At 42.6% G+C, this 27994-nt stretch overlaps 1 protein-coding gene across 1 annotated transcript in view; it reads left to right on the plus strand.

Moving 5' to 3' along the window:
* The first annotated feature begins 749 nt into the window (after window positions 1-749).
* KIAA1217 (KIAA1217 ortholog) overlaps window positions 750-27994 on the plus strand; it is a 376038-nt gene continuing 348793 nt past the window's right edge. The window contains exons 1-2 of the mRNA XM_054816856.1: window positions 750-941; window positions 17563-17677. Coding sequence (XP_054672831.1) covers window positions 17614-17677 — 64 coding nt within the window. The 5' untranslated portion in view covers window positions 750-941; window positions 17563-17613. The remainder of the gene's footprint in view (window positions 942-17562; window positions 17678-27994) is intronic.

Here is a 27994-nt window from a genome sequence, read left to right on the forward strand (position 1 = left end):
AGCTTGATTAGAGCATAAAAGCCCAGTTTGTCCAAACAGGTCTACTAATGCAATGCTCCCGCAGAAGAAGTCACCTCCTCTCTGATGGATATATTCGGATGGAAACACCCAAGCCAGCGAACATTTGGCTGCTCTTAAGGAGGGAGGAAGGTTTCAAGTGCTGGGGCATACGCTGATGCCCTGCTAGCAAACCTCTGTACCTGGCTGTGCCAGGAGACCCCTTCCCCGGTGCGCAGCCAGCCGGGGCGGTGTGTGAGCGAGTTAAAATTAAGCACGTGTAGGACTCGTTTTGGAGGTCTGAGTCACAGGAGCGACACGAATAAAGTGCTCCGTTTAGCTTGATGCTGCTATTAGGATGCTTAATAAATATTTATAGCCCCTCACCGGGGAGGTGATTGACAGCACGGGGGCAATCCTTACCCAGCAGCTGCAGGCAAGGAGCCGCCTCGGGGAAAGCGGGGGGGGGCGGAGCAGCGCGGCGTGCGCAGGGGGGCGCGCTGCCTCCGCACTTGCGGAGGGGCTTGGGACGTTTCTCGGCACCCCAGAGGTCCTTCCTTTTCCCCTCACCCCTAGGGACTGCGGGCATCCCCAGAGCAAGGCTCACCCCATCCGCCGGCGGGACGAGCGGCCGCTGGGCTGCGCTGGGCTGCGCTGTGCTGCGCGGCCCGGCCCGGCCCGCCCCGGCGGCCCGGCTCCCCCCGCGGGGCGGGGAGGGGAGGGCGCTGCCGCAGTGACTGCAGTCCCGCGGAGAGCTGAGGAGCCGCCCGCCCCGCCGCAGCCGGGCTGCCTGCAGGTGAAGTGAAAGTCGTCGGAGAGGGAGAGGGGGAGGCGGAGGAGGAGGTGCGCTGCCCGCCCTGCGCGCTGCAGCCGGCGGAGGTTCCGCGCCTCCCCCCGGCTCTCCGCTGCCGCCGCATCCCGGCTCTCCCCTCCGCTCTGCGGAAGTGAGTGGTACCCAAAGTTTGCTTTCCCGGGGGAGGGGGTGACCTTGGGGTGGCTGCGCCGCGGGCAGGTGGGGCTGAGCGGGGCGGGGGTCGGGGCTGCTCCCCCCTCCCGACGGCGCTGCGCTCGCCGCTGCCTCCCGGGACCCTCAGCAAACTTGGGGAGGCGAAGGGCAGGACGGGGCGCTCCGGCCCCGGGGGGAGTGGTGCGGGTGCCCGGGCGGCGGGGGAGGTACCGGCAGCCTCCGGGGAGAGCGAGCCGGACGGCTTAGTGCTGACCGCGCACGGGTGGGCTCCGGCGGCCGGCCCGGGGTAGTTCGGTAGCGCCGCATCCCTCGGCTGGTCTGGCTGTCCCTGTGCGTACCTCCGTGTGTCTTCTGCCTGTGAGTAAACTTACAGATATGTCAAACTTGAAAGTTCCTTATTTGTAAGCATAGAGTGCCACGGAAATTACTCTTCCCCGAATATACGAAGGAGGGATGTATTGCGTGTGTTGGCTGTAGTCAGAAGCTTTCCACAATAGAATTACTGTGCACTTTGGAGGAAAAAAAAATAATAATCCTTGAAGAATGTGCAATTTGAGTTGGAAGCTTTTCCTTTGAGCCCTAAGGATGAAAGTGCAGCTCTCCAGATACCTCAAGTGCAGGATCCCCAAACCTCTACTCACTCTGCTCTTGGGGACTGTGCGAGGGTGGAAGATGCTCAGGGGATGCTTTGTGTGTGTCTTTGCCCATGTGCGTGCCCAGAGGTATGATCTGCTGTCAGCCAAGGGCCAACTTTGTCTGCTGCTTCTGGAGTTAATGCAAAACTATTGTTAACATCAAGAATAGCAGAATTTGGCTTGTCTGTGTTTGGCAAAGTTCAGCCCCTGCAAGCAGTATTGGTGGGCATGGTGACGTAAGTTTCTCAGCATATTTAATTGTCATGTTTAGTGCTTTATTTTTGTGCTGCTGTTTAAAATCAGTCATTCTTAATTTGCTTTCATTTCTCGTTCTTTCTCTGTCCTGATACCTTCAAAATACTTGTTTGGAGCTCTGCAGATAAGCGTTGCGTACTGCCAGGGAAATCACCAGCTGATCGTTTGCCTGTCTTGGGTTGCTCAGAATGGCTATGTGGACAGTAGCTTCTTATTCTGAAAGCATAGTTAGATTATTAGACAAAGTATCGTATAATATCAAGCATTAAGATGTAAACTTGGAGACTTTTAATTAACAGACTTTCTGCAAGTTAGAGATGAAAATCAAAGCCATATTTATTTTTTTCTTCTGACCTTGTGAACTGTGCAAAGCCAAGTGCAGTGGGTATGCAGTGTGTAGAAATCTGTATCATCTAGCTAAGAATGACGTCTTCATACAGTGACCAAGCTAGAAGATCTCTGACTAAATGTAATGACTTTTTATTTCCCTTAACTGTATGTTTACCAAGAAATATAATCTAATCTCAAATTCTTTTGATAACACCCAAACTAATGCATGCAGGAAGTTCTATGTACACAGCTGGTCCTGTTGTACGTGCAGGGTGCAGCATTAATAGTGCACAACTCTTTCTGCAGCCAGAACCTAGCTCTGACTTCATATCGTGCGTACCTGGAGCTCTGACTGATGCGCATAGGCCCAAAGATTTTTATATAATGTCATAGTTCAGGCTTATGGGTTTTAGAGAACCTTTATCCGCAGATCATTGCAAAATTGGAGGAGGAGGTTTGGTACTGAGCATTTTTAATGCTTTTGTGCCTGGAACTACATACTGTATTTTCCTGTACGGCAGATGAATTATTCTAAAACTGTTTTGACAATTTGCTATAGTTTAGGCTGGCTATGTTTTCTAAAGCATTCAATGTACAACAATAAAACTGCCATTGAAGAAAACTACTGCATTTAGTTAGTTCTTTTCTAGAATATGCTCCCTCCCTCCATAAATGTGTTGCCTTTGTATTCCTATTCATTGTGGGGTTTGTGGGGTTTTTCTTGTTTGTTTGGGTTTTAGGTTTTTGTGTGTGTGGGTTTTCTGTGGTTTGGTTTTTTTTTTTAAACAGATAGATGTTCTATATAGCCAACTTGCTGTCCACCTACTTGTGTTATTTGAAATAGCAATCTCCTGTTTATTGCTTTGTGATAAATTACTGTGCTGTTACTCCATATGTGTAGCTTTTGGTTTAGGCTATAGGAAGAGGTGAGAGAAGTTAGCTTGCCTTTTTTCTTACATATTCCTAAGGAAACCAGTACTCTGGTATGACAGAATTGTTTCTTGAGAGAATAAATTAGTTTCTCTTCATTGAAGGTTAAAGCTTGGCAGCTCTGTAGCGTAGAGTCTTGTGTAATAGCTGCTGTCTGGGCAGTGGTTTTGTTGGGGCAAGGATGACGTCTAGGCTGCTGTTGGTAATAGTTTGGATTTTGTAAGGTTGCCCTTAATTGAACGGCTCTCTTGTGTTTGACATTTGCTGTGACCCCTTGCTGTAAGCAAAAGGAGACAGTTAATGATTTTGAAGCTTGTCTTTCACTCAGAGTTGAAAATGAGGATGTTTAGTTCTAGTTCCTGTTCTAACTCTCAGCCATGGTTGAATTTTCACTTTTTTTTTTATATTCTATTGCATCATTGTGACACTTGGGATTTTTACATACATGTGGAAAAATTTATCCATGTACTGAGAACCAAAGTACTTAAAGGTTGTTTTATAGATACAGATAAGACTGGCTTGTTTTTATGATCATTATCTTGATTAATCCATTAGTGTTTACAGAGGACTATTAGAAATTAAGTTACAAGCAGTGAAGAAAGCAATGAGGAGAAAGTTGACTATGGGTGGCAGTTATGGGGCTAAGAAAAAGGACAATGCAATGAAGCAAGAAGCAAAGGACACGAAGCAAGCTGAGAGGGAGGAAACAAGAAATAACTGGGGAAAGTGGGGTGGAACTAATGTTAGCTGGCAGGGAAAGAAGAAAAATGTGGACTTTCTTTTTCTATTTGTCCCATCACTTGTATCCAATTGTAATAAGTTAACAATCTGATGGAGGATGAAAGGTTATTTTTACTTACCATTCCTTATGCTGGTCCTGTATTTCCCATTACTGTTGTGGTGGGCAGAAGCTCAAGCTTGTAGGGAGGAATTACATTGCAGAGCTGGCTGAGTTATCTTAGTCCACTTCTGGTAACAGATTAATTCATTTTGTGTCCTACTCTAGTCCTGGGCTCTTCTGCTGAAGTAGTCCACCTGACTGGTTTGTCATGGTGGCTGTACGTGTCTGCACCCTGGCAATGGTACCAAAACTGGCAACTGGAACAGTTAAAGGGCGGTTGGTGGTAACTGCTTTCCCTCATAAATAGTCTGGCTGGAATGTAAATTGCTGACCTGGGGGTGAAGGCCTTTCCAGTCCATTGCAATTACTTGGGCCTTTGGGCCTCTTCCAAAGCAGTGCTTTCCAGCCAGGCATCGCTGATTCTTTAATTCTGCAAAAAATAAATTGCTTTTTCTTGAATGTGTTGTACTGTGGTGCACAGGGATATTCTTCTGTCATACCAAACATCTAAATCCTTCTGACTGAAAAAGATGAGGTCCTTGGTCTTGATCCAGTGACCAGTTGCACATAATGCCTGACATTAAGTTTATCTGTAAGTCTCTCTAGATTTGTATTTGTAGATTTGGATTCACTAAAGATGTCTGGGAACTTGCATACATAGTTTATGTATGCAAGACTGCTCCTATTTTTTTATTTTTCTTTCTTGACACAGTTGAATAATAGTGTTTCTTTCATTTTTCATCTAATAGAAGCTGGAATCGGCTATATTCTTGAATGCCTCAGAATTCATTAAATAATGGAATGGTAGTTTTCCAAGCCAGCACGAAATGAAGTAACTCCAAACGTGTATACAAAAATCGAGGAAATCACTGAGATATTTGCTGCTAACATTGAGGTATACTGCCAGGTCTTGGAGTAATGACATTACTTGTGCCAGGGCTGTGGGTCATGCTGGGAGAAGAAACAGGTTCTGTGGCAGGGACAGAATGGATTGGGACAGTGCAGTGGTCCCTCCAGAAATATACCTTGATGGTAAAGGTTATCTTATTTTGATTAAGGGGATATTAAAATGATCAGTTGTTATCCCTTTTGCTCCAGTTTCTTTGGGTGAAGGAAGGGGAACAAACGCTCCATTAGCTCCCCATTGAAAACTTCTCAGGAAACCCTTTGCTGACTCATTGGAGTGTCTCCAAATCACTTGATAACACTGTTTGAGTTTGTGCAATTTAGTGGTAAGTCTGTAAAACCTTGTGGACCATGGGTTGTTGTTTTAAATACAGTGTGGCTTTTGTATTTGTTACTATACAGTTCCTTTCCTTATATCTCTTCCTTCCTCCTGTAGCGTTCTGCATCTTTTCACTTTAGGCCCCAAACTGTCCCTTTCTAAAGTGTAATTTGTGGATGTGTGCGGTTTTTTTTTTTTTTCTTTTTATGCAGTAGAGACTGAAATCAGTTTGTAGTTCTTATGAGATGCAGGGGAAGCTCTTACTTCTCTATGTCCCTTCTTTAAGCACGGTGAGACATGAGATGGTGCCTCTGTGGAAGCCAGTAGGAGTGTAGTTGAGAGCATCACAGGATGGTTGAGGCTGGCAGGGATCTCTGGAGGTCATCTTGTTCAACCTCCCTATTCAAACAGGCTCACCTGGAGCTGGTTGTCCAGGTGACTTCTGAGCATCTCCAAGGATGGAGACCCCAGAGCCTCTCTGGCACCCTGTGCCAGTGCTCAGTCAGTATTGCAAAAAAAGATGTGGGTTTCTTTGAGGTGGAATTTTAGAGGAGTCCTTACAAGCTTTGTGACTGGAGATGAGCATTTGATGACAGATACAACTTAAAAACCACCACAACAAAAAACTTCTGGGGTCTGTGTGTTGCTAAGATGCTGTATACACCTCTCTGCTGCTCAAACTCACAAAAGTTGGCATTTTACTCTTCAGCTTGCCTACCTGGTGCTTCCCTTTCATTCATTTTTTGTGTGTTCTATATCCCAAAAGAGAGTTGCAATGTTTCTTGTGCTCGTGCTCATTTCCTTTACGAGGATGGAGCAGGAAGCCCTGCTTACACTACTGACTAAAGGACCCCTTAACTCTGGAAGAATGCAGATTTAGGAGTTCTGGATAACAGGCATCCCTTGTGCTCCTTTTCTCTCTAGGTGTGATGTTAGGGCTGACCCAGCTGATGCTGGTGTGTGCTCCATCTTTCTGATCCCATGTCTGGATATGCAGTTCAAACAGACCTCTCTCTAGCTGGAGTCCTAAGTCTCAGAGGAGATGTTCTGTGGAACAAACAAAATATGTATTTATTTATTAATTTCCAGTTTGTTATGTGTTCTTAGAATTTAAAAAATGTCACAGGCTGTGAAATGTGTTACTGCAGGACTAACGAAGCCACTTTATTCTGCACTTTCCTCAGAATTAATGGAAACTATATTGCATAAATCCAGTCTCGCTGCATAACTTGGGTATAATGTACAGCGTAATATGCAAGACTACTTATAATTAGGTATTTACTAATTGTTTTAGACACTAATTGCGTATAGCTTTTCAACCTAGGAAGGTTCTTAAAAGTGAAATGTAGCAGTATTAACTTTTTCTCATCACTGGCTTACTAGTTCCTTTTTAAACCAAATTTTCTTGCAGTATTGCATAAAATAGAATAATAGAAGACCCTCTACAAGCGTGTCAGAGTTCAGCATTGTGATGTTGTTGGATATTGGGATGCCAGTGAGGAAAAGCTACAGGAGTCTTTTGGGGTCACATAAAACAGAACACGGACTGTCAAGATAGTTAAGACTGAGTATTGCTTTAGTAACAGTGGGTCCTACCTTGGAAACTGCATTCTGTCTGGCAAGAGTCTAAATTCTGTGATTAGGAAATATTTTCTATCCTTTATTGCTATGAAGGTTACTTGGAAATGTTTGCTGGAAAAAGTTTTGTGGAATTATTTGTCTTCATTTTGAAATCCATAAGGATGGATTTATGTATTTGTTACTTAGTCATGGAGCATGCAATTAGTACTTTGGCTGAACATGTATTATGCATTTAGTGAGGAAATGCTTTCTGTTGTAACATTCATTCTAATAAACCATATTTTAGTATGGATAATCCTCTTTTAACATAATTGGAACATGGAGCTAATACTTAAACATCTTCAGTGTAAAGACTGATGAGTAGTTGTAGTTTGCTACCGTGATATCAGCGAAGCAAAATTGAGAAGTGCGAAGGAGTCACATATTAGAAGCATGACTGTAAGATTTTTGTACTTTGTCCAGTCCCATTTCTAGCAGTCTCATATGTGCTGGTATAGTCATTATAAAGACTTTAATTGGCTAAGAGCTTGCCAGCTTGCATTTGCCAACTATGCTGAAAGCCTGGCCAAACTTTTCAAGAGCATGCAGTAATCTGCAGTTGGCTGAGAACAGCGGATATAAATAGATGATATGGTGCTGAATTACAATTGATTATTGAAATTCAGCTAGTATGTAATAGATAGCCATAAAAAGGCAACATTGTTTCCCTAATATGGGACTTTAAATGAATGCAGTCTCTTTTTTTTATTATTATTTAGCAGAGTTAACATTTATCACAAAATTATAAAATCTAGCTCATAGTTTCATGTTTTTGCAAACAAAAATCTTTCTTCTGTTCTTAAAAAGAGTTGTGGTATACTATCTGGTTAGTTTCCAGTAGGAATAGTTCATTGTTTTATTTGGGGTTAGGCAAAAGTTGGATGAATACAGTGTATTTTATACATAAATTGCTTTTCAAGCATCTTGCTTCAGAAATCATATTGGAGAACAGTGGTATCTAGCTGATAGTCTTTTCAAGATTATTTGCATTACCTCCTCCCAATAATAAAGAATATTTTAGGCCAGATTGGAACTTTAAAAATGATAAAATACAGTGTCTTATTAATGGAATCAGTTTTTATTAATGTATGTTTAACTCCATAATAGTAGTACCTTCCAGAGGCTAGAATAACATCAAGGTCCAATTGCATGACATGTTGTGGCATGCATTTTAAGGACTCATGGGATAGATCAGGCTCGAAGGGACCTCAGAAGATCTCTAGAGAAGCGTCCTGCTCAAAGCAGGGGCAGCTGTGGTATCAGACTGCGTTGCTCAGGGCTCAACCCAGTCATGTCTTGGAAAAACTCCAAGCATGGAGCCTGCACAGCCTCTCAGGGCAACCTGTGCTGCTGCTGCTTCATTGTCTTCACAGTGAAAACAGCTTTATGGGTTTCTCCAGCTGGTATGGTTGGTGTGTGCTTCCGTGTTAGATCTTGCTTTCATTGTTTGTGTCACCTAACAGGAGGTTTTGCAGTTTGATTTTTAGAAGAGGATCAGTTCCCTGACTTCGGTGTTTCACCTGTGTGCTTGGGCTGTTTCTTTTGCATGCAGAGAAGTTGGATGCCTTGGAACACAAGCTAAAACCCTCTTCCTGGAGCAGGTGGTGCAGAGAGCGAGGAAATGCCGAGTGTGGATTATGTTTGATATCCTGACTCCGTGGAGCTTAGGCATCTGAGGCAATGCCAAGTATTGAGTGTGCAAGTCCAAAGTCTAGCATTTGGAAATCAGTATGAGAGGCCAAGACCAGGCCCTAGTTCCTGAAGATTTGTCCCTTTGTGTTGTGCAGTTAGAAAAGCCAACGTTTAGTTGTCGACTTACCTCTGCTTCCCTGAAACTTGAGACCTGATTATAAATAGTTTGAGTCATTTTAGGTCAAAGGTAAGCAGGTTAGTTGGAAGCACTTTCAATAGTGTTTCAAGTTAGCTTGTATGTTGCTGCCATCAAACTAGCAGTTGCTCTGTAGTTGGTGTCATGTGAGTGGTGATTTAAGGCATTACTACTCTTCAGCCCCTAGTTAGCACTTCCAGCATCACTTGGCATGAAAATGGGAAAGACATTCAGCAATTCCTCAGCCTAGGTAGGTTTAAACCCACATCTCCTGTACCCTGGTATCTTAGGTTGCCAAGGGCTGTTTATGTGCCTGCTGTTGAAACTCTGCAGATGGATGAACAAACTTCAATATTCATGGGGGCAGGAAAGCATAAAGCAATTTCCTTCTTTTAGTGTGATGGCAATGATGAGAAAATGGACTGATGAGTGCTAATGCCACTGAGCCAGAGTTCACTGTCTGCAGATGCAGTCTCTCAGGCTTTATCTGTGTTACTGTGAAGTTTCTAACTGATGCTGTATTCACTAATGGTATTAATGATGAATACATCAGCTGTCAGCCTGCTAATAAGCATCATTAGCTATCCTCAAAGCAGGTAAATGACACAGCTGTTGAAAAGGCAGGGGTTGCACGGTTGCTCGTGTCTGAGCTCCTCTTTCAGCTCTAATGGATGAAGCTCGATGAGGGAAAACTTGAGGGCAAAAACTTGGAGGCAGATGAGTCTAAGTGTGAGAGATTCTTCCTTTTGATGTTTGCTTTAAAGTTAACAAAGCACCAGCGTGCGCTGGAATTGTTTGACCAGAGTTGTATTGTTTCGGTGTCTAACAACCCATGACTGTTTATTAGTTTCTGATGTTATTATTGAAATTGCAATATGCCATCTAACAGCTTCCAAATGGTGCAGCGAGCACGTTAATTCTATTTTAACTTTCTTTTAACTTAAGAACCATATCCCTAACACAAGAAATGTTTCTTCTGTGCCTATCTGAGAAAGGTCACTGTGCCTTCTTTTGTGACTTGTAGGTGCAGATATACTGGTAGGTTAACTTTTCATTTTTTTACTAGTTTCAAGGTGCTGTCTTGTTTATGCTAAATGTTACAAATTTTCTTTTTAAACCAAGCATCTCCATGGGTAGATATTAAGATCCTATTACTATACTTCTGTAATTTCATAATGCAAGTCTTGTAACCAGTTCTTTTATGGGATTCTCTTTATGGTCTCTGGCACAGAGCTTGGTCTCTGGATTGCTCAATAAAGACCAGACCTCTGAACACTTTATATCATTCACAATAGATTAGACCATTCCCTACCATCCGGCATGGTAATTAACTGTTTTAAATTTCTTTCCCTATGAAGGAGCAAATCCCGCTCGTGTTTGCGGGAGGATTGAGAAGAGAAACGGCATGCATCTGCTGGGAGGGTGAGCTTAAATGGAAGTTGGGGCATAAGATGTGCGGCACAGGGAGGATCCTGTCCAGCATCCGCTGTCCCTCTTTAAACTCGGGATTCGTGTGCTGAGGCCGAGGAGGGACGGGAGCGGGCTGGGCTGCTGCCGAAGTCCTCCTCGGCCACAGGAGGGAGCGCGGCGGCTCCGCGCTGGGTGGCGGCGGCGGCTCCTCCGCCCGGGGCAGCTCCTGTCCCCGGCTGCGCCGCCCGCCGCTCTTGGCTCGGGCTGGGCGCACAAGACAGGATTTGTCCTTGACAGGACATCTGTGGCTTAGCTCTCTTATTTGCGGGGCCTTGTTTCTCGGGGCTCTGGGATCAATGCGATTTTATGTATCCAACAGAGCTTTAAAGGTTACGTGGGGCGTTGTGTGCAGGGCAAGAACAAGAGTCTCTTTCTTGCGCAGGCTGCTGGCATGTAGCAGACTTCTAGAGCTGCTGGCAACTTTTAATGAATGATAAAGTTTTACTTTTCCGTACTAGCTTTATTTTTATGGCTGACATTTTAAACTTCTGAACAAATATCTGTAAAGGGCACCGAATAAGCTGAAAATTATTAAGATGCAAAGATATGAAGTACAGCAATGTAAATATTTAAAACACAAGTCTTATTTATCCTTTCCCTTCTTTGGATTGTGCTAGTGGGAGACAATCCTGAATGGGGTTCTGTTGTCCTCCCCAAAGGCAACCCCAAATTTTGCTCTCTTACGTGAGAGGAGCTCAGTATAAATGTACTCTTTATTCTGAAGAACTTTAAAGAATAGCAGAGACCTAAACCAGATGAGTTGATAATAGCTTATCTGATTATTGAAAACAGTTCTTTTTTGACTAGATTTCTGATTTCAAGGCGCCATAGCTAAATGCAGATGTCCTCGTGCACAGTAGCTAACATACCACTTGTGTGTGGGTTTGACTTGAACGTCTGCCTGGCACGTTGGACTCCTTGGTTTGTGCCTGAAACAACGTCAAGGGTGTGTGAGGAACAGCGTTTGGATGCTTTCATGTATCCAGAATGGAAGCTGTTCTGCTTTACTCTTCCATTTGGAAAAATGGAAGCAGAAAGTACGTTAAGAACTAGTTTTGTTTACAAAAGCACACATCATTGCTGAAAAGTATTGGAAGGGTTTCAGTTCTGCTTGTGCTTTTGCATTAGATGGATGATTTCTGGTGTTTCTATTTCTCTGCCTTTGCTCCATTGCTGCTGTGTTTACTTCTGCATTTCCCCATCATATTGCCCCTGTTTGTCTGAGAAAAAGTCCTCAAGATGTTGCCTTCCTGCATAGGTAGCTTAAGGTGTGCTCTGTATTTTGTTCGGTGGCTGCAGGCATCATCTCTGCTTGGCCCTTGAATGGGAGGGGAAAGGGGCTCTTCCCAACTTACACTGTGGTATGTCATTCAATTAGTTACATTTTATGTAGCTTAATGTGGCATAACTCCCCCCTCAGCAGAGTCCCCTTCTCTTGGGGCAGGTCTCAAACGTGCCTCTTGTATGTGGGGTGGCAGAGTTTTGCATCATTTGCCCCTTGTGTGAATTCTCGTGCCTCATGGAAGGGGAAGCAAAAGGGTAAAATACACTTTTAATTTTTTTTTCTCTCCCTGCCCCTGCTGATTGTGGTGGTGGTGGTAAATCTTTTCCAGGTCCCGAATGTTAAAACAAAAGCCTGCCACCCACTCAGACCAAAATCTTGTTCCAATGCTGGGAAGAGCAGAATGGGAGGCGATGGCTGGGATGCACGGGGTTTGGTGAGTGACCCAGCTCTGCCCGCTGCTGCCTGCCTGCCACGGTGAAAGCCTTGTGCCTTCCAGGGCTTTGCGTGGAGGATGGCATGTTCCCTTCTGGGAGCCTTACTATGAGTCCAAAAAGTGCATGTGTACTAGCAGGGCAAGAGAGTGAATAGCAAAATGTGAGAAAGTATTGCTGAGCCATGAAGAACTGGGCAGCTCATGTTTTCTGAGGTGCGCAAAGAAACTTTAACATTCAGAATTTATTTTATAACCTCTTTATTAGCCATTAAATTAGTCTACAGTTATTCTAACTTGTGTGATTCATCTCCTTTCTTTTGTTCCTTATGTCATTTAGGAACATACACTGTGCTACCTAGTCACAGGGAAAGGAGCATTTTGAAGGAGCTGGCTTCAGCCTTTTCATAAAAAAAAAATATTCTGAAATAAGTTAGTGTTTTTAATAGCTGGATTTTTATTTTTCTTTTGCATTTTTTTATGTACTAAAATCTCAACATCTTGAGCATGTGTTAGTTTCCAAATTCTCTTATTTGAGATGAATTTTCTGTTTTCTATCCATCTATTTGTTGCCTATAAGTTCAGGAAGTTCTATGATCTAAACCAACTATGAAGTTATTAAGATCTCTGTCTTCCACCAGAAGACTGGTGTGTCAGGTAGGAAAAACATAGTGTTAAAAAACCCAACTTGATAAATATTTCAGGGGAAAGAGCTGCTAGACCTTTTTGAAGGTGAATGTCTTAGAGAGGAATCAGATGTGGAGTGAGAGAGTAATAGGAAGTATGTATTATAAATTGAAAAATGGGGCAATATTTTTTTTTTCCCTAAAAGAAGAGTTTAATTATAAAAATTGCAGTGGCGGTTCAGAATACAGAATTTAACTCAGTTTCATTATGAGGTTTAAAATTTGTAGTTTTGATGCTCCAGCACAAGGAGCCATGTCATATGAGAATTTGAATTAAGAAATGTTTTTGTCCAATAGAGAAATCTTCAAAATATGAATCATGTATTCAGTGAATGTCCCAAACCATTAGAACATGAAAAGGATCTAAGATAGTTTAAGAAACAGTAATTTCCCAAATCAAACTCCTTTTTCTGTAGGTAAAGAGATAATTTATGACTTTTTAATACTTGGGATTTGTGATAATCAGTGTTCCTCACATAAAAGGATGTATGAGCAGCATCAGCTAATAACACAGGTCTTTGATTGTCACCTGTAGTTTTACTTTAAATGTTATGAGTGTTGTGATTTAGCCGGTTTGGGATTAAATTAAATCTATGAAGTAATTAAAAAACCCAAACAAACAAAACCAAATCCCAAACCAACAAAAAGCTAGAAAACTGCAGACTGAAGATGTTTGGCAGTGCAACATTTTCATGTTGTACGGCATTTGGGAAAGCTGAGCTTTCCCAAAGTTGATTATTTTACATGGTATTGTGTTCCTCTGAAAATTTATTAGGGATGTAAGTGAAGTGCCTTGCTTGGAATTTTGCACAAGGGGTTCACCAGAAGAGTAATTCTCAAATCTAGCAGAGTTAGTCTGAACTACTGGGGGCGGGGGGTGGTGGTGGTTGGGTGGTGGACATGTGGCTTTTTTGCTTGTTTGGTTTTTGTTATTCAGGATCTCCTATTTAAAAATGACACTCTAATATAAAGTCCCCAAATCAAGCCAATAAGTGTTGGTGGCCAAAGTGGTAATCCTTCACTCCAATATTTCACTATTTCATTCCTCTTTTTTTCTTTAATTTCAGAAGCCCTGTCTCTGCAGAGACAGGAGTCCATGATAGTTTATAAGCAGAATATATGTATATATGTTTGTAAATGTGTGTGTATATATAAAAATAAAAAAAGAGCTGTATGGGTACATATTTCATTTTCTATTATAATAACAATATATTGACACTTTATCTACAAACTTCTTTCGGATTAACAGTATTATTATTTAAAGATTGTAGCTATCAAACTTAATGAACAAATATTTTGAAGGTGCAGAAACTTTTTTGTTTTGTTTTAGGAACTAGGTTAAGCATAGTGAGGCTCTAAGAAAGAATTAAACAGTGGCTCCCTCCTTGGTTCGGTCTACCTGAATTCCCTCATATAGGTTCCCTTCAGAGCCTGCTGCCTCCAACACCTTCCCAGTCCAAAGTTAACCATTTCTTCCTTGTTGTAGGTAGTGAGGGATCTTGGTGAGGTCATTTGGGGAGTACGTCAGGACCCCTCAAGTCACTTTGAAGGCTGCTTGAACTCCTGCCACTGGAGATTGAAGGGTCGCATGTAAATCCCACTGCCTGAGAGTAAATAGGTGGTTTAGTTCATTTAATGCTTAACTTCTCTGCTTGAAAGTTGAAACTGGGTTCATGTTTATTCCTTTGAATGTTTCATATTTTAAAATGAAGAGTAATTATCTGTAGTGGCACACTAAATAAACTTTTTTTCCTCTTCAGAAACACTTTTCCCCTGGAGTATTCAGCGGCATCAGGATAAGGCAGTTGCTGTGTTCACAGAATGTGCTTTCTTTCCTGGCCCTGCTTTTTCACTGAACTTTTATCTTGCTAAAATGAATATTTTACGATTAAGAACACTTGGTCACATCTGGTACTTCTCGAAAATGGTTGCTTTTCCAAGAATAGCATGCAAACATGAAATCAGAATTGCAAGCAGATGTTTGCTAATATGGCCATAGATAACCTTTCAGCTTCGTGCTTAATTTTCATAAATAACCATCTGTAAAGAATGCAGATTAATAGAGAACAGAGATAATCCTTGTCAGCGTTAATATGTTAACTTTGCTGTGTTGCTGATGTTGCCCTTGTTGCTATAAAATAGCATTATTTATTGTATAAAATTGTCAGCTGCTGTGGTCAGAAAAGTGACGTTTTGTCATTGCTTTTTTACAACCTGGAAATGCTTTCTTTTTTTTTTTTATTTAAAGAACACAAGATAACTACCTGGGTCAACAAGATTGCTAATTATGGCTTAATTCTTCCACCCGTCTATATATTATTTGTCAGAGTGCTGTGGAATGGAGGGAATTTCTGGCTGTTTCTCCTTGTTTGCCTTTGAATTTTCAGTGAGCTTGGCGTGGCTCTTGCAGCAGGGCTGGTAAAAGTGGAGTATTGGCTCCCTTGACTGCTGGCCTTGAAGAAGAACATTTAAGCATATTTTTAAAAAAATAATAAATCTGTTCATAAGGCAAACCATTATCCTTTGGGTCTCTTCTTATATTATTCCTTTTTAAAATTATATTTAGTTTTGGATAGTTCAGCTTACAGATGCAGCTGACAATAGTTTTCCTTCACTGCAAGGTCTGCCAGTCATTGCTGGAGCGGGAGACAAACATCATGCTGCGCACTGCCTGTGCCCTTCTGGAGGGGTCCTTGTCACAGTGGGACCTTAACTGGTGGCAAAAAGTAGTCAGATGCCGTCATAGGGAAGGCATGACATGGGACAATGCCAGAAGTGTCCCTGAAGCAGTAAGAGCTGTCGTGTCTGGACGCTCTAAGCATGCAGTGACCGCCATCTGCTTTCTGTTGAGGTATCCGGTACGACCAGTCTTCGGTGCAGCTCTTCGTGGTGTTTTGGGAGTTCAGCATGGGGGTAACTACTCATGAATCTGAGAAATCCGTGTTAGCAGAAGCAAGTTTGGAGAGGGATGTGAGGTACCAAGTCTGCTTTCCCAAGGGAGGAACCTTGTGAAGGAGAGGTGTGGAGTGCGTTGGCATGGTGCTGCCTGGGCTGTGCCACTGGCTGGACCCCGCAAACATCCCCCCTGGCTCCAGAGAGCTGTGCTTGCTGGTGGAGCTCCACTGGTCAGGTGGAGAAGGGAGAGATGAGTTGCATGCCAAAATGGGCTCATGCAGGAAAACAACAAACCCATAGAAGGTTTGCGTGGTTTGTTTTTTTTTTTTTTAAGTTTAGAAACTTAGAATCATGTCCCTTGATGAGAATATTGATGTTCCTCACTAACAGAGATGCACATGAACATAGAAACTACATCTCAGCATCCAAATCTGTAGATGATGTAAAAGAACTGTTTGGAGAAATAACACAGGGCTGAGAATTCATTAGAGCATTGCTTGCATTATAGTTGAAATACCTTCAAAGAGAAGCTAACAATTAAAATAAGTTCAGAAGCAGAAGAGTCTTGCAGGCATTAAGGAAGGGGTGGGTAGAGGCGGATGTGTTAACAAAATATCCCCAGCTAGAATATTATTTTACATCCCCTGTTCTCTAGTTGGCTCCCTTGGTAATTTACAAATGGAAAATAAAATTTACAATTATAGCTGATTAGATATTATGAGTTCTCAACAAAGCATGTTTGTGTTCTGTATGCAATTATTACAGAGTTGCTGGGCACAACTTGGTAGTTGAATTTGAGTTATCTTTTGTGTTGAAGCAATTTAGCCTCTTCTGTTTTGTATAAAGAATGAACTCTGTTCTCCTGGAACTACAGCAATCTTTGGATAAAGGATATTTTATGTGGTTTCTTAACCAGTAAATTTCTTCAAACTTTATAGTGAAAATTAGGTTAATTTCATCAAGTATAGCCTATACAAAAGATTTTGATTATGCCAGTTGTGATTATGTAGACTGCATTCAGGTTTAAATAAGCAATGTTGTCATTATCAATTTGGAAGACGTAAACCCAGCAACCCTTTCTGGCTCCTGTCCTCCTCCTCTCTCTTACCTGTACGTGTTCAAGTACGTTCAGCCCTTTGAGTCCTAGATGTGAGTCTGCAGTTCTTGTTGATGGGCTTGCTGTGAAAAATGCCACTTGTGCGTCTTGACGTGGATGTTGGAGGCAATACCGAAGCATCTTTCCAGTGCCACGCTCTTTTGCTGGGAAACCGAAGCAAGGAGAGGCAGAGGCGCTGGGACTCTGCCTTTTGCTTTCTCTGGGTAGTTTGAGTCTCGCTTCCCTACTGTTAAGCAGTGTCCTTAAAAATATTTTTGGTTTGAAGTTTTGAGAGAGCATGGGCTGTGATTATCAACCTACAAGACTTTTTGTGAATTATGGACTGTTGACCTTAAGTTTGGGAAATGTCACTTTTAAACCACTGTCAGGTGCAAGTTAAAGGGCAATTTGCACAACTGTATCTCAGCCTTCTGGTTGATTTAGATTGTTTGCTGCACTTCTGATAATACTGATTATTTCAAGGTATTACCCCTTTGAACCTAAATTGCATTAATTGCATAGTTAATCTTTAAACTCATACTGTTATTCTTGAACAATAGCATTATTTCCAATCATTCTTTTTAGCTTTCTTGCTTCTAGATATAACGTTTTATTTGAAATGATGAAAAGTAACTTACCCATTTCCAAGCTTCATTGATTTGTATTGATGAAATAAAGCTGAAAGATAGTATTACAAATGCTGGGTGCTCATAATTTCTTCAGGCATGTGTCAAATCTGCCTTGTGATGAGACACCGAAGGGCAGCCGATGCTTGAAAAGTCTGATCATCTGTTTGCTAACAACTGCTGAAGGGCGTCGCTGCTGGGTTAAAAATGTTTGGTTTTGAGATCACTGCAATATTTTTCTGGTGTGTATAGCTGTTAAATTGCTCATACTTCCAGCTTTAATTGCATTTTAACAAACAATGTTTTGGTTAGTCAACCTTGATGATGTGTTGTTTGCAGGGTTTTAAGCTGTGGCAATGCAGCAGCTGTCTGTGGGAGGCCGTCAGAGCCAGTTTCAAAAGGGGCTTCGGCACATTCACTCTCGACTCACTTTTTTCCTGTTTTAGGTTTCCTGAAGCCACAGCTTGCCGGCAGCCGCCGTGCTGCGATGCCCCGGCATGCCTCATGGCAGAGCTACCCGGCCACCCCGCTGGAGCGTGGCGCTCCCCTGTAGGGAGCTGGGTAAGTGTGAAACCTCATCCCTGGTGCGGAAGACACTGCTGTCCACATCTCTCCTGCGGTCAGGCGCCGTGGGCTGCTTTCATCGGCCCCTTCTTGTGCGTCTTACCGTGCTCTCTTGGCTTTGTGTACATGGGAAGAAGGTCTGCTGGGTACCAGTGGGTGCATGTGCGTTTTCTTCTAATTTCTGACGTGCTTACAAGACGGTTTCCTTTGGAGAGGTGCTTATGTGTTGGATGGATGGGGAGGCTATAGAGGCAGAGTTAATAGGAGTTGAAGATGTTCACTAAGATGGTGAGTTGTCCCTTTGTTGTCCCTTTTGTTATACAAAAGGTAAGGATTGGGATGGGAAAAGTAGCTTAGAGGAGGTGCATCTGGAATGTCCTCTTGCTCCTCTTTTTTTAAAAATAAGAAGTTTCTGGAAAATCATTGTCTTCTCTGCCACGAACAATGTTGATTTCCTTCACACACCATGAGTCCCATCACATCTTCCGTGTATTGCTAAAATTTGTTAGGTGATGCTACCTATTTTGGAATAATTATTCTCGATGCAGTATTCCTGCTGAATTATCTCCCCCTTGCAAAACTAAGGTGTGGTGGGTAGCTGGGACCCCCTGTTTGACACTCTGAGAAAGGCATTTGGCTGTTTTCAGTGCCTGAATTTGAACTGGACCATTCTTTATCCTTATATCAGTGTGTCTGCTAGGTGGTCTTGCTGAGCCTCAGCAAACACTACTTATGATTCCTGTCTTTGGGAATAAATCTAGATATTTATGTGTCACTGATTGTGAGTTTATGGATGGTTATCAGCTGTTAGGCAGAGTTCTGGACTTCTGTACTGGGGTTCTTATCCTAATAGTCCTGGTAACAAGTGCCTTGGGTCTAAGGGGAATCTCTAGGAATTAGTCCAGCTGGGCTGTATGTCCAAGGTAGGTGGGGACACAGTACAATTTAGATACGGATTGGCATCTGATAGTTTTCTGTATGCATATATGGGCAGGATGGAGAGATGTATCTGAAATGAAGAAATATTGCCTTTGTTCTTTTTTGTACAAAACCAAGTCCAGCTGAATCCTCTTGGACAGTTTGGAGCCTGAATATGCCAGGCAGAGCTGAGGAGAAATTATCCTGGTTTATGTAGATAATGCAGGCTGATGCTGGGACGGTTCCTCAGACCTTTGGTTTAGGAAACTGGTAGGTTACTGATGGACTGTTGCCCTTTGGATTTAATTTAGACTCTGACAAGAATGTGTTTTGATTCTCTGAATTCCCTCAGGTCAAATACTTGCATTTTTGGTCTACTGTAGTTGCTCTGGCAAGTACCAGCTCATTTATGCAGTGATTGACATCTATTGCCAGTGTCTGAATTAATGGGGGAAGATGCTGCTGATTTTGAAAAATAGTCTGATTCTTGGGAAATGATGTTTCAGAGTCATGCTGTTAACCAGTTATTTCCCATCTTCTCCCAAACAAGATGATGGGACAAGGTGATTGAGAGGGAGAGGCTTTTCTGTCTAGAGGCCTGTGAATTCAGAGGACAATCTGAGCCTGGTGTCCTGCCTTCTCCTGGAATGGAGACTACCTGGGTGAGGAGTCTGTCTGCACCATGGGGGCTAAGAAGTTATTTTGTTAAATCGGACTACTTTGGTGGCTCTTGATAGCCCTGACCGTGGCCTGTTGTTCTGGCGCCTGAGGGGCGGCGTGTTGGGCAGCTCCTTTGCAAATACTTGCGGCAGGGGCGGGTGAGTGCTGTGGCCATGAAGCGATGCGAATTATTGTCACGCCCATATTGATGTGAAGCTGCTTGCGAAACTGTTATCAGCAGGGCACCGCCAATACACTCGTAATAGCCACTTTAACTTCTGATCATGTCCTGTTCAGGGAATAAACACGTGTAGGACCACAGTTGCTCTCTGTGCCCCTGGAGCAAGAGTTGCTTGCGTTTTGGGTAGGTGGTGACAGCTCTTCTCACCTTGAGATTTGATGAGTGGAGTTACCACATCACCAGGTTTCATGAGACTCAAATGTTTAAAGATGTATCTGTTCATCATACTCTGCATTCGTTATTGGCTGCCTATAGATAGACTGAGTTTAAATTCACCTTTCTGCTGTGCTTATGGTTCTGAGGGCCAGGCTCCAAGTCTGTGCAAGACACCTTTGAATCTGAGGTACTACTTTTTTCTTTTCTTCTTTAAAGTAGGTTTAATACTTGCAAGTGACCTCCCATTTGGGGCTTTGCTATTAACTGAAGCTGGGAGGCAGCAAAGCCAATTTGAAGTGGGGTCCAGGTCCAGGAAGGTGCTGTCTCAGTCTTTCCCTGTAAATCTGGTTAGTGCCACTCCAACCTTTAGTATTTGCCTTAAGCACATCTATTTCCTAGACTTTTTTAAAAAAACCTTTTTCCACAGTTGATTGTTTGCTTCATTTATTTATTTATTTAGAATTGGATGTTTTTAGTTTGGTAGAAATTTGCCTTATGATTGTTATTAATGGTGCTTTTATGTGTGAGCACTTTTCAGCAGTAGATTTATTATTTTTTTAATCAATTAATTCATATCCAGCACGACTGGCATTCATTGCAAGTTGATTATCGTTTATGCCAATAGCTGTTTTGAACCAGTTGAAACTAGTGCATTTTGGACAAGCTAATCTCAAAACGGAAACGGTGATGTGGTGGGGTGGAGCTGCAGCACGCGGCTATTCCCCAGCCTTGACCGAACCTGCCTGGATTCCCAACGCTGAGCTGGAGCTTTCCTCAGCTCCAGCCCAGTATGATGATTTTTAGGAGCTGGAAAAAAACCCCACTGCAGTAGCTGAGGGTGAGGGCTGTCGAGTAGCTCAAGTTTTGTGAACCTGGTACTACTGGTACTACCTCTCCCTTCCCTTCCTCCGAGGCTTGTACTTGGAGAATCCTGTAAAAATAAGAGAGTTAAAAGGAATATTGTGATTCTTTGTTTATTGCTATTTATTGCTGTTACCCTCACTGCTATAGGTATTACTACATATATTTGACTAATTGCATTAAATGCTCATCTCTTACCAAACTTACATGTTCAGAAGGTGTTTTTGTTTTCACTGCTCTGTTTCAAATCTATTGGTTTTTGGGGGGTAGGGGGAGGGGGGGCAAGCGTGTGTGTGTTCCTGGGTCGTATGGTATTTTTCACTTCAGGTTTTCTTTCTGAGTCCTTATCTCTGCGTACATATTCACGCTGGGTGTTTGTATTGCAAGTGCCCAACGTTGGAAATGGGATTTCCTTGACAGTGTGCATGAGGCTCTCACACCCTGCCTTTCCTGCGCCTGTGTGCATAAGCAAAGCAGATGTACCGGATGTTTGATTTTCACTTTCAGTCATTTGAATGAGTCAGAAGTCTTTTGCTTTATAGATTTTGCCTTGGCCAGTGTTGTGCTCGGGACTGTTTTCTCTCCTTGTTCTTTTGTGTGTGTCTGGGTGTGTGTGCATTCTGCGTTTGTTTTCTACTTTCACCTTTCTTTGGATGTTAATCAAGAGGGAACATTCTGGGTGTATGACACTTGTCCATCAGCCTTTCCCTACTTTTTATTAATTTCCTTCCTTCTCTTCTGAGATGACTGTAAACTTGGCCCATCCTGTGATGGGATACTTGTATCACAGATGTTCACAGAGCTGATTATATTGTATGGGAGGAAACTGCTCAATTTGCTCATCTTTTAAGCTCTACCCTGTTTTCTGAAAAAAATGATAAAAAAGTATATACGCGTGAACATATTAACTTGGTCAGTCTGGATTCCATCTCAGACCTGGCAACTCAAGAGACTTGGCACTGACAGCACTTCCTCATCTCTGCAGCCATTTTTATATATAAATTTCTTTAATAAAATCTGCAAGATTATTCTTCTGAATACTGCAAGATCCTGAGAGAGGCAGATGGTCTGTAAAAATGAGTACTGCAAGACATTTTTTACCTTCTTCTGTTCTTATTATGAACTCCAAGCTGTAGCTCTTGGATGTTCCTTAATCCTGACGTACTGGACAGAGCTGTGAAAAAGAGGGCCCATGTTCCTCCTTATCTTTTCCATGCTGGAGCAGATTCATTTACTACTTCCTCTAACCTCAGTTCTGTCGTCCTCAGCACTGCCCTAGTACGCTTTTGGTGAGAACACAAAGATGTCTATTTTAATTGGAGACTTAAATTTATCAGCTCTCTGAGATGGTAGTTCCTCTTCCCCAGGCTGTGGAAATGCTGTGTCTTCCACTGAAATCCCAGTAAGGAGACCATCTACCATCATGCTGTCCTGAGAGGCTGGGCTCAGGACTTGCCATGGGCATGACCTGGGCAACATTAACACAATAAACACGTGATACCTTGTGGTGAGCCCCAATGCATCACGCTCCTCCTTAGGCAATGAGCCTATACCCATTTTCAAGGCAGGTGCATCTTAAGATTAAAAACTGCCACCTGGCCAAGAGCTGCAGAGGTTTTATCTTTTTTTTCCCCTTATTTTATTCAGAAGGATTTAAGGAACCCTCTGTGGAAGACAGGAACATTGTCTTTTAACACTGCCAGTCCTTCGCTGGGGCAGTATCTTGAGGAACTGCTTGACTTCTTCATCTGTGTTCCTCATTAGCTGCAAGGCTAACTTGGACTCTGACCACCTGATTGCTCCTTCCAAGAAGGATGTTTACTTTCCTCTGGAATGGGAGAGGGTGAGTTTTGGTCCCTCATGAACTTGAGGAGGATGGATAATTCTTCCAGTGAGAACTGCAGAAGAACACATTTTTAGCAGTGGGGAGCATGATTAGGGAAACATATTGGACTTTTCCATAATCTGAAGCTTAAGTCCATTCCATTAACGTAAGGACATGGAGCCTGAACCCTGTATCAGGATAGACAGATTTCTCATTGCTTCTGTGAAGAAGCTTTATTTGCTCAACATCTACCAGCTGATGATCAGTTGGCATTTGCTATCCCTGCAGGGCTGAAATTTGGGAGAGTCTGCTGTCACATATGGGGCCCTCTGCCCAAATCAGACTGAGGTCTGATATTTGGTAACATGCTCGAACCTGGGACCAACTCCTCACTTCTGCATTTTTCTGCTGAGGTGTTTTGTTCTCCTCTTATCTATCACCATTTCCACGGGAATGGGAAATCACCCCGTCCTGCATAGCTGACCCTCCTCTGCAGCATGTTTATCCCTAGCAAAGTCTTTTCATTCTCCCTCAAAGCTCCCTCCCAGTTTTGTGTCAGCACACCAGCTTCTCTCTGGGTTTTTTGTTAGGTTGGTTTTTTTACACCTAGGTCTTTCACCTATCTCTGGGGCTGAAATATTCCTACTTTTGTTTGTCAGGAGGGCCCAGGGTCCTGCTATGAAGCTGCTGATGGGTTTTCCATTGCTGGCCACAGCTCGTGAGTGGTCAGTAGCATCACTTAACCTCTGCTGATCACTGGGAGTCTTAGCTGCAGCTCCCTTCCAGTTTCTGCCATGAACTGGGTTGTTGCTGAGATATCTAGAGATTATCTGGCCTTTGAGTGTTGTGGAGGGGGGAGAAATGATTCATCAACTCTTTTTCTTTAAAATGTCTGGTGAGGTGCAAGGACCGGTGTGCAGGCTTCTTGGTGCCACTCAGGTGCAGGAGAGCGTTTGGTGGAGCACAGTGAGGCACAGGCAGACAACGTGTTGTGAAACGCAGTCAGTAACCTCTGTGGGTGTTTTCTTTTAAAATTAACCTTTGGCATATCCCAGCATTCAAAAAAAGAAAAAAGATTCAGTGCTGGAATTTTGATGATAAGACTTATAATATGGGGAAGATGTTACAGCAGTGAAGTTTGTCAGTGCTGTTCAAATACTTTTCTCTGTGCCACTTTTATTGCTATCTTAATTTAAAGTAAATTGCTACTGAGATATATTATCATGGCTACTTTGGATCCAATACGACTTTAGAAAAAATGTTTTCAATACAGAGATTCTTTCTGGTCTACTCTATGTCTGTTAAATTAATCAAGGTTTAAAAAGAACGTGAGAAATACGGTCATACCTTCAGAGCACAAAGAAGTGGATGTGTGTGTTGAACACAATCATCATTGCTGTGCTAGAAAAATACTTGTGTAAATAGAATGTGCTTTTTTTGGTTTTTTTTGGGTACTTTTTGTGTGTGTCTTTAAAAAAGGTAGTTTTAGAAGCCTTGGCAGCATCTAAGCTGTACTGATTTTTGAGGAGTAGATTATTATATTTACTCTCAGAAGAGAACATGGGTAGTAGGGATTTTGTCTTGAAAATTATTTTTAACATGATGAAAAATGCCTCTGCTATCTGTCAGGCTTTCCTGTCTGTATTATTTGTGATCTTTCATTCCTTTTATTAGCAAATGAGAGGGGGAAAAATGGGAATAACATCAGGAAATAGATGAAGGCACACTAAACAGTGCTATGGGAACAGTAAATTAAAGCATCTGCTTTTGGTTTTTCTGGGAAATCAAGAAGCAACTGGAGCAAAAAAAGAAAAAGTTGGTTTTTTTCTTGGATTACACTTCTATTTCTGCTCTCAGGCTTTCCCCTAACCCTTAGACTTTCTCCTTTCTTCCATCCCTGTTTTTTCCCCTCCTTTTCTTGAAACAGTCTCTTCATTGAAACTAAGGCTGAAGCCTACAAAGGCTCCACAGTGAACGAACAATAAAGGACAGAGATTCCAAATGTCGTTGATCTGAGCTTTATTTTTTTGTGTAGCGTTTGTGCCTGGTTTAAGATATGGACGTGCCCTTCCTCAGCGGTGCGTGTTTGCGAGGCTGGTGCGCCGGGTATCAGGGCACGGGAGGCTCGTGGTGAGGCTGGTGCCTGCAGCTGTACAGCCAGCATTTATTTTCTGTTAAGAAATTAATATAAACGTGACGTGGTTCACTGTGAAATATTTTCACAGATGGAACAATTCTGCAGCATAACCTAGGGATGTAAAGTAGAGGATTGTTTAGCGTTTTGCTCAATTATTTGTTCTTTGGCTCCCTTCCCCTCCGCTCCCCGTTCGCACACAGGTCTCCTGTTGTAGCGGCATAGCTGACGTGGGGCTCTTCAGCTGCCCGAAGCTTTCCCTAATCCAAGCGCGCATCCCATTTGGGGGCTACGTGCCTGACTGGCGGTGGGGCGGGGGCTGGTGGTTAATCCCAGTCACTGACCACGGGGCAATAACTAAAGCAGTGCTGAGGCTGAGGATGTTGGTTTGGAGCCCGGGTGCAAACCTGATACAGCCGTGGTCAGTGATGGGGCCCCCAAATCCTGCTGTTCTCAGTGACGCGCTTCCTAACAGCTCCCACCTCCTGAGGTATGTAGCGGGATGCTCGTGGCTAGTGGATGTATAATTTATGGCTTGTGGATCGAGGCTTGGCAGCACGGTATTAGTGGGGACTCTTTTACTATATTTTTAGTGGTATCACTATTTAGAGGTTTATTTGCTACTCCAAACTTGTGACTCCAAAAAGGGTATTAAATATTAAATGAAAATGGAGAGGTTTTTAAAATATGAAAGAATTTAAGCAAAACCCATAAATCTGTCTACCAACTTTTAAAGTTTTTATTCCTTAAATATTAAGGGTTAGAAGTCTATTGTTTTTTTGTGAGCTTTTAAAAAGTAAGTGTGGCTCTTCTGCAAACATCAGACTTCAAGAACTAAGACTTGGAAAGAGTCAGCTGATATTGTGAGACCCTGGGGGGAAAAAATATGACACTTATAACACTGTAGGTAGCCCCTTAAAGTACTCCCTCTGCTTCCACATCCCTTTATTCTGGGACATGAAAGAGAAGCCTGAGCCAATACAGGATTACAGAACTAGGTTACAAACCTGGAGCTAGACTATTTGTAGTTAAAGCATCAGAAATTTATTTTATATGCTTATTTTGGTTTAAAAATTTTATGCATTTGGAAAACTCCTTTTTCCCCCATGAGAGTTCTTCTTTTCAAGTAATTAAAGCAAGACAGTAAGCAGCAGAGACAATGAATTGTAAAAATTCATTGCTGGTTACAACAAGAATTTGAACCTCATCCATCTGTCATCAAAAAAAAAAAAAGCCTTTCAAAAAGCAGATGGTCTTGTAACTAAAACAAATCTGGATTCTGGCAGACAGAGTGAGAAATGTGCGTTATGAGAACAGGGGAAACACTGCACTGGGAACTATTCGTCTTGGTGGAGTGCTCTAGCTGTGAATACCTCTGCTAATGCTATTGCACATGATAGTGATCATCAGAGGTCAAAATCAGTAACTTCAATTCCATCTGCAGGCTCACAAGAAGTGAGTATTATTTCTGGAGCACAGCTTTTATGTGCTTTTTCTGAAAGGTGCCATCTCCTAACAGATATACATGGGCATCTTGGGTGCAGTTGGTGAGTGTCCCTAACCAGGGATTCTGCATAGCAAGGACTTAATCCTAAAGTGGAAATCATGGATTAGCATTGCAAGACCCTCGTTTAAAATAAAAATCTCTATTTACAGTGCTATGTTTACGCACAAGCATTTACTTTTATGGGTGCAGTCTAGCAAGATTCTTAAATTAACAACCCAATTAATAAATAATGCCAGGTCTCTATCATTTAATGGTACTGTAAATGATAGCAAAAAAAAAAAGCTGCCCAAAAAAACATGCTAGAAGCTTATTTCTGCCCATTACTCCTTTGTGTGATTTACCTAGGTGAAGTTGCAGCTGTATGGCTGTATGGGACTCGTTCTCTCTAGGACTCCCTGAGTCATTGAATCAGCTTTGCCAGATTCATTGGTTGCAATAGATAAGTAAAACTCAGTGCTGCTTGCGTGCTTGCCACAGATACCATCGTCTATGGCTGATAATTGAAATTCCTAGGGGCTGTGCATACCTCTTGCATGTGGCTTGGACCTGAGTAGCCCAGCACGCTATTAAGAACATTTTTATAGGTGACTGACTGCTCACTCAAAATCACACTGAACCTTCTTTCAGTCAGAAGAAATGCTCTCTGGAGTTATTTTAGCCTCTTCATCTAGAACTAGCGGCCTTTTCAATAGTACATAGTGGGAAACTCTCTCAAATATAGTTGCAAAATACTGTAGCTAGCTCAGACGCATCTTCGTTTACAGTAGGAAAATCATTAAGTACTTCAGGTCTAGTCCATCCTATGTTTAAAAACAGATTAGAAATCTGAAGACAAATATTATGATTGCTACCTCCTTGTGTCCCAAAAAGCAGGAAAATTATCATGAATGGGAAGTTCATTAGCATCGCATGGAGTGTCCCAGGTGGGAGCCTCCTTTCTGCTCTGCAGGGCTGATTTGTGCTGCTGGCTGAGGCAGAAAGCAGAGGGATGCTATGTGTGGTCCCTCGGGATGAGTTTTATGCTCAAAGAGGCAGCAAATGCCATACAAATACAAGAAAAGCCAAACAAAAATCTGTTGTGTGATTGGTGAATATGTAGTTTGGTTTAAATGAGACATCCTCCCTCTCTACCGCTGGATGCTAGTACTTTTTTTAGTGTTGCTTTGTCTCCTGCATGGATGCAATATGAGTTAACAAAATAAAAATACTTAGATAGTCATGGCAAACAGCTTTAAAACTGTCTGCAAGGAAAGGAATGCAACTGTCCAACCTGGTAACTCTCTCTTCTGCCTCTTTAGCCAAATGATCTATGTGTGAAAAAAGACCTGAAATAGTGCTATGTGCATAGGGAGGCTTTTTCCAGAGCCCATCAATCTTTTTTCATTGTATCCAAGAACCTGAGAACAGTAAGGACTCTTGTAGTCTTCATCCTCATGCATATCCAGTATTATATCTTATGTGAATCTTAAAGTGTGTGAGCTTTTAGTCTCACTAAAATATATGAATAAAAGATGGAATATTGGTGTGAGGTTTTTCTTCTGAAGCACTGGTGATACCGATCCACAGCTGTTGTATTGATGTGTTTTAAAAATAATTCCTTTTAATGCATGTCATTATGTTTCACTGCCCCACAGACTGAAAGTCAGAGGATGTCCTTACTTGATAAGTAAAATATTGGAGGGAAGAGATCCAATTTCCAATCCATTCTCTGTCCTGGTGACAGCAGAGTTTGAACCGCAGTCTCTTACCTTGGGAAGCTTTGTGTAGAGCTGGGCCAGAGGGTCTCGGTGTGCCAGTGGTGCATCCTTTGGCATGGTTAACTGCACTGTTCCAGGAGCTGGGTTGTCACTGCTGGGATGCTGCCTGGAACAAGAGGCCTCCCTGTCCCATCCTTCATCCTAGCAGGGTATTTCCATCCTAACACAGAGCCCCAAAGGTAAAGGGGAAAGGGGGACCCCTGTCCCTGAGCACTCGGTACCCTGTAGCTCACCCCATGAGGACAGGTGATACAT

This window comes from Grus americana, chromosome 2 (assembly GCF_028858705.1).
Source record: "Grus americana isolate bGruAme1 chromosome 2, bGruAme1.mat, whole genome shotgun sequence".
Lineage (NCBI taxonomy): Eukaryota > Metazoa > Chordata > Aves > Gruiformes > Gruidae > Grus > Grus americana.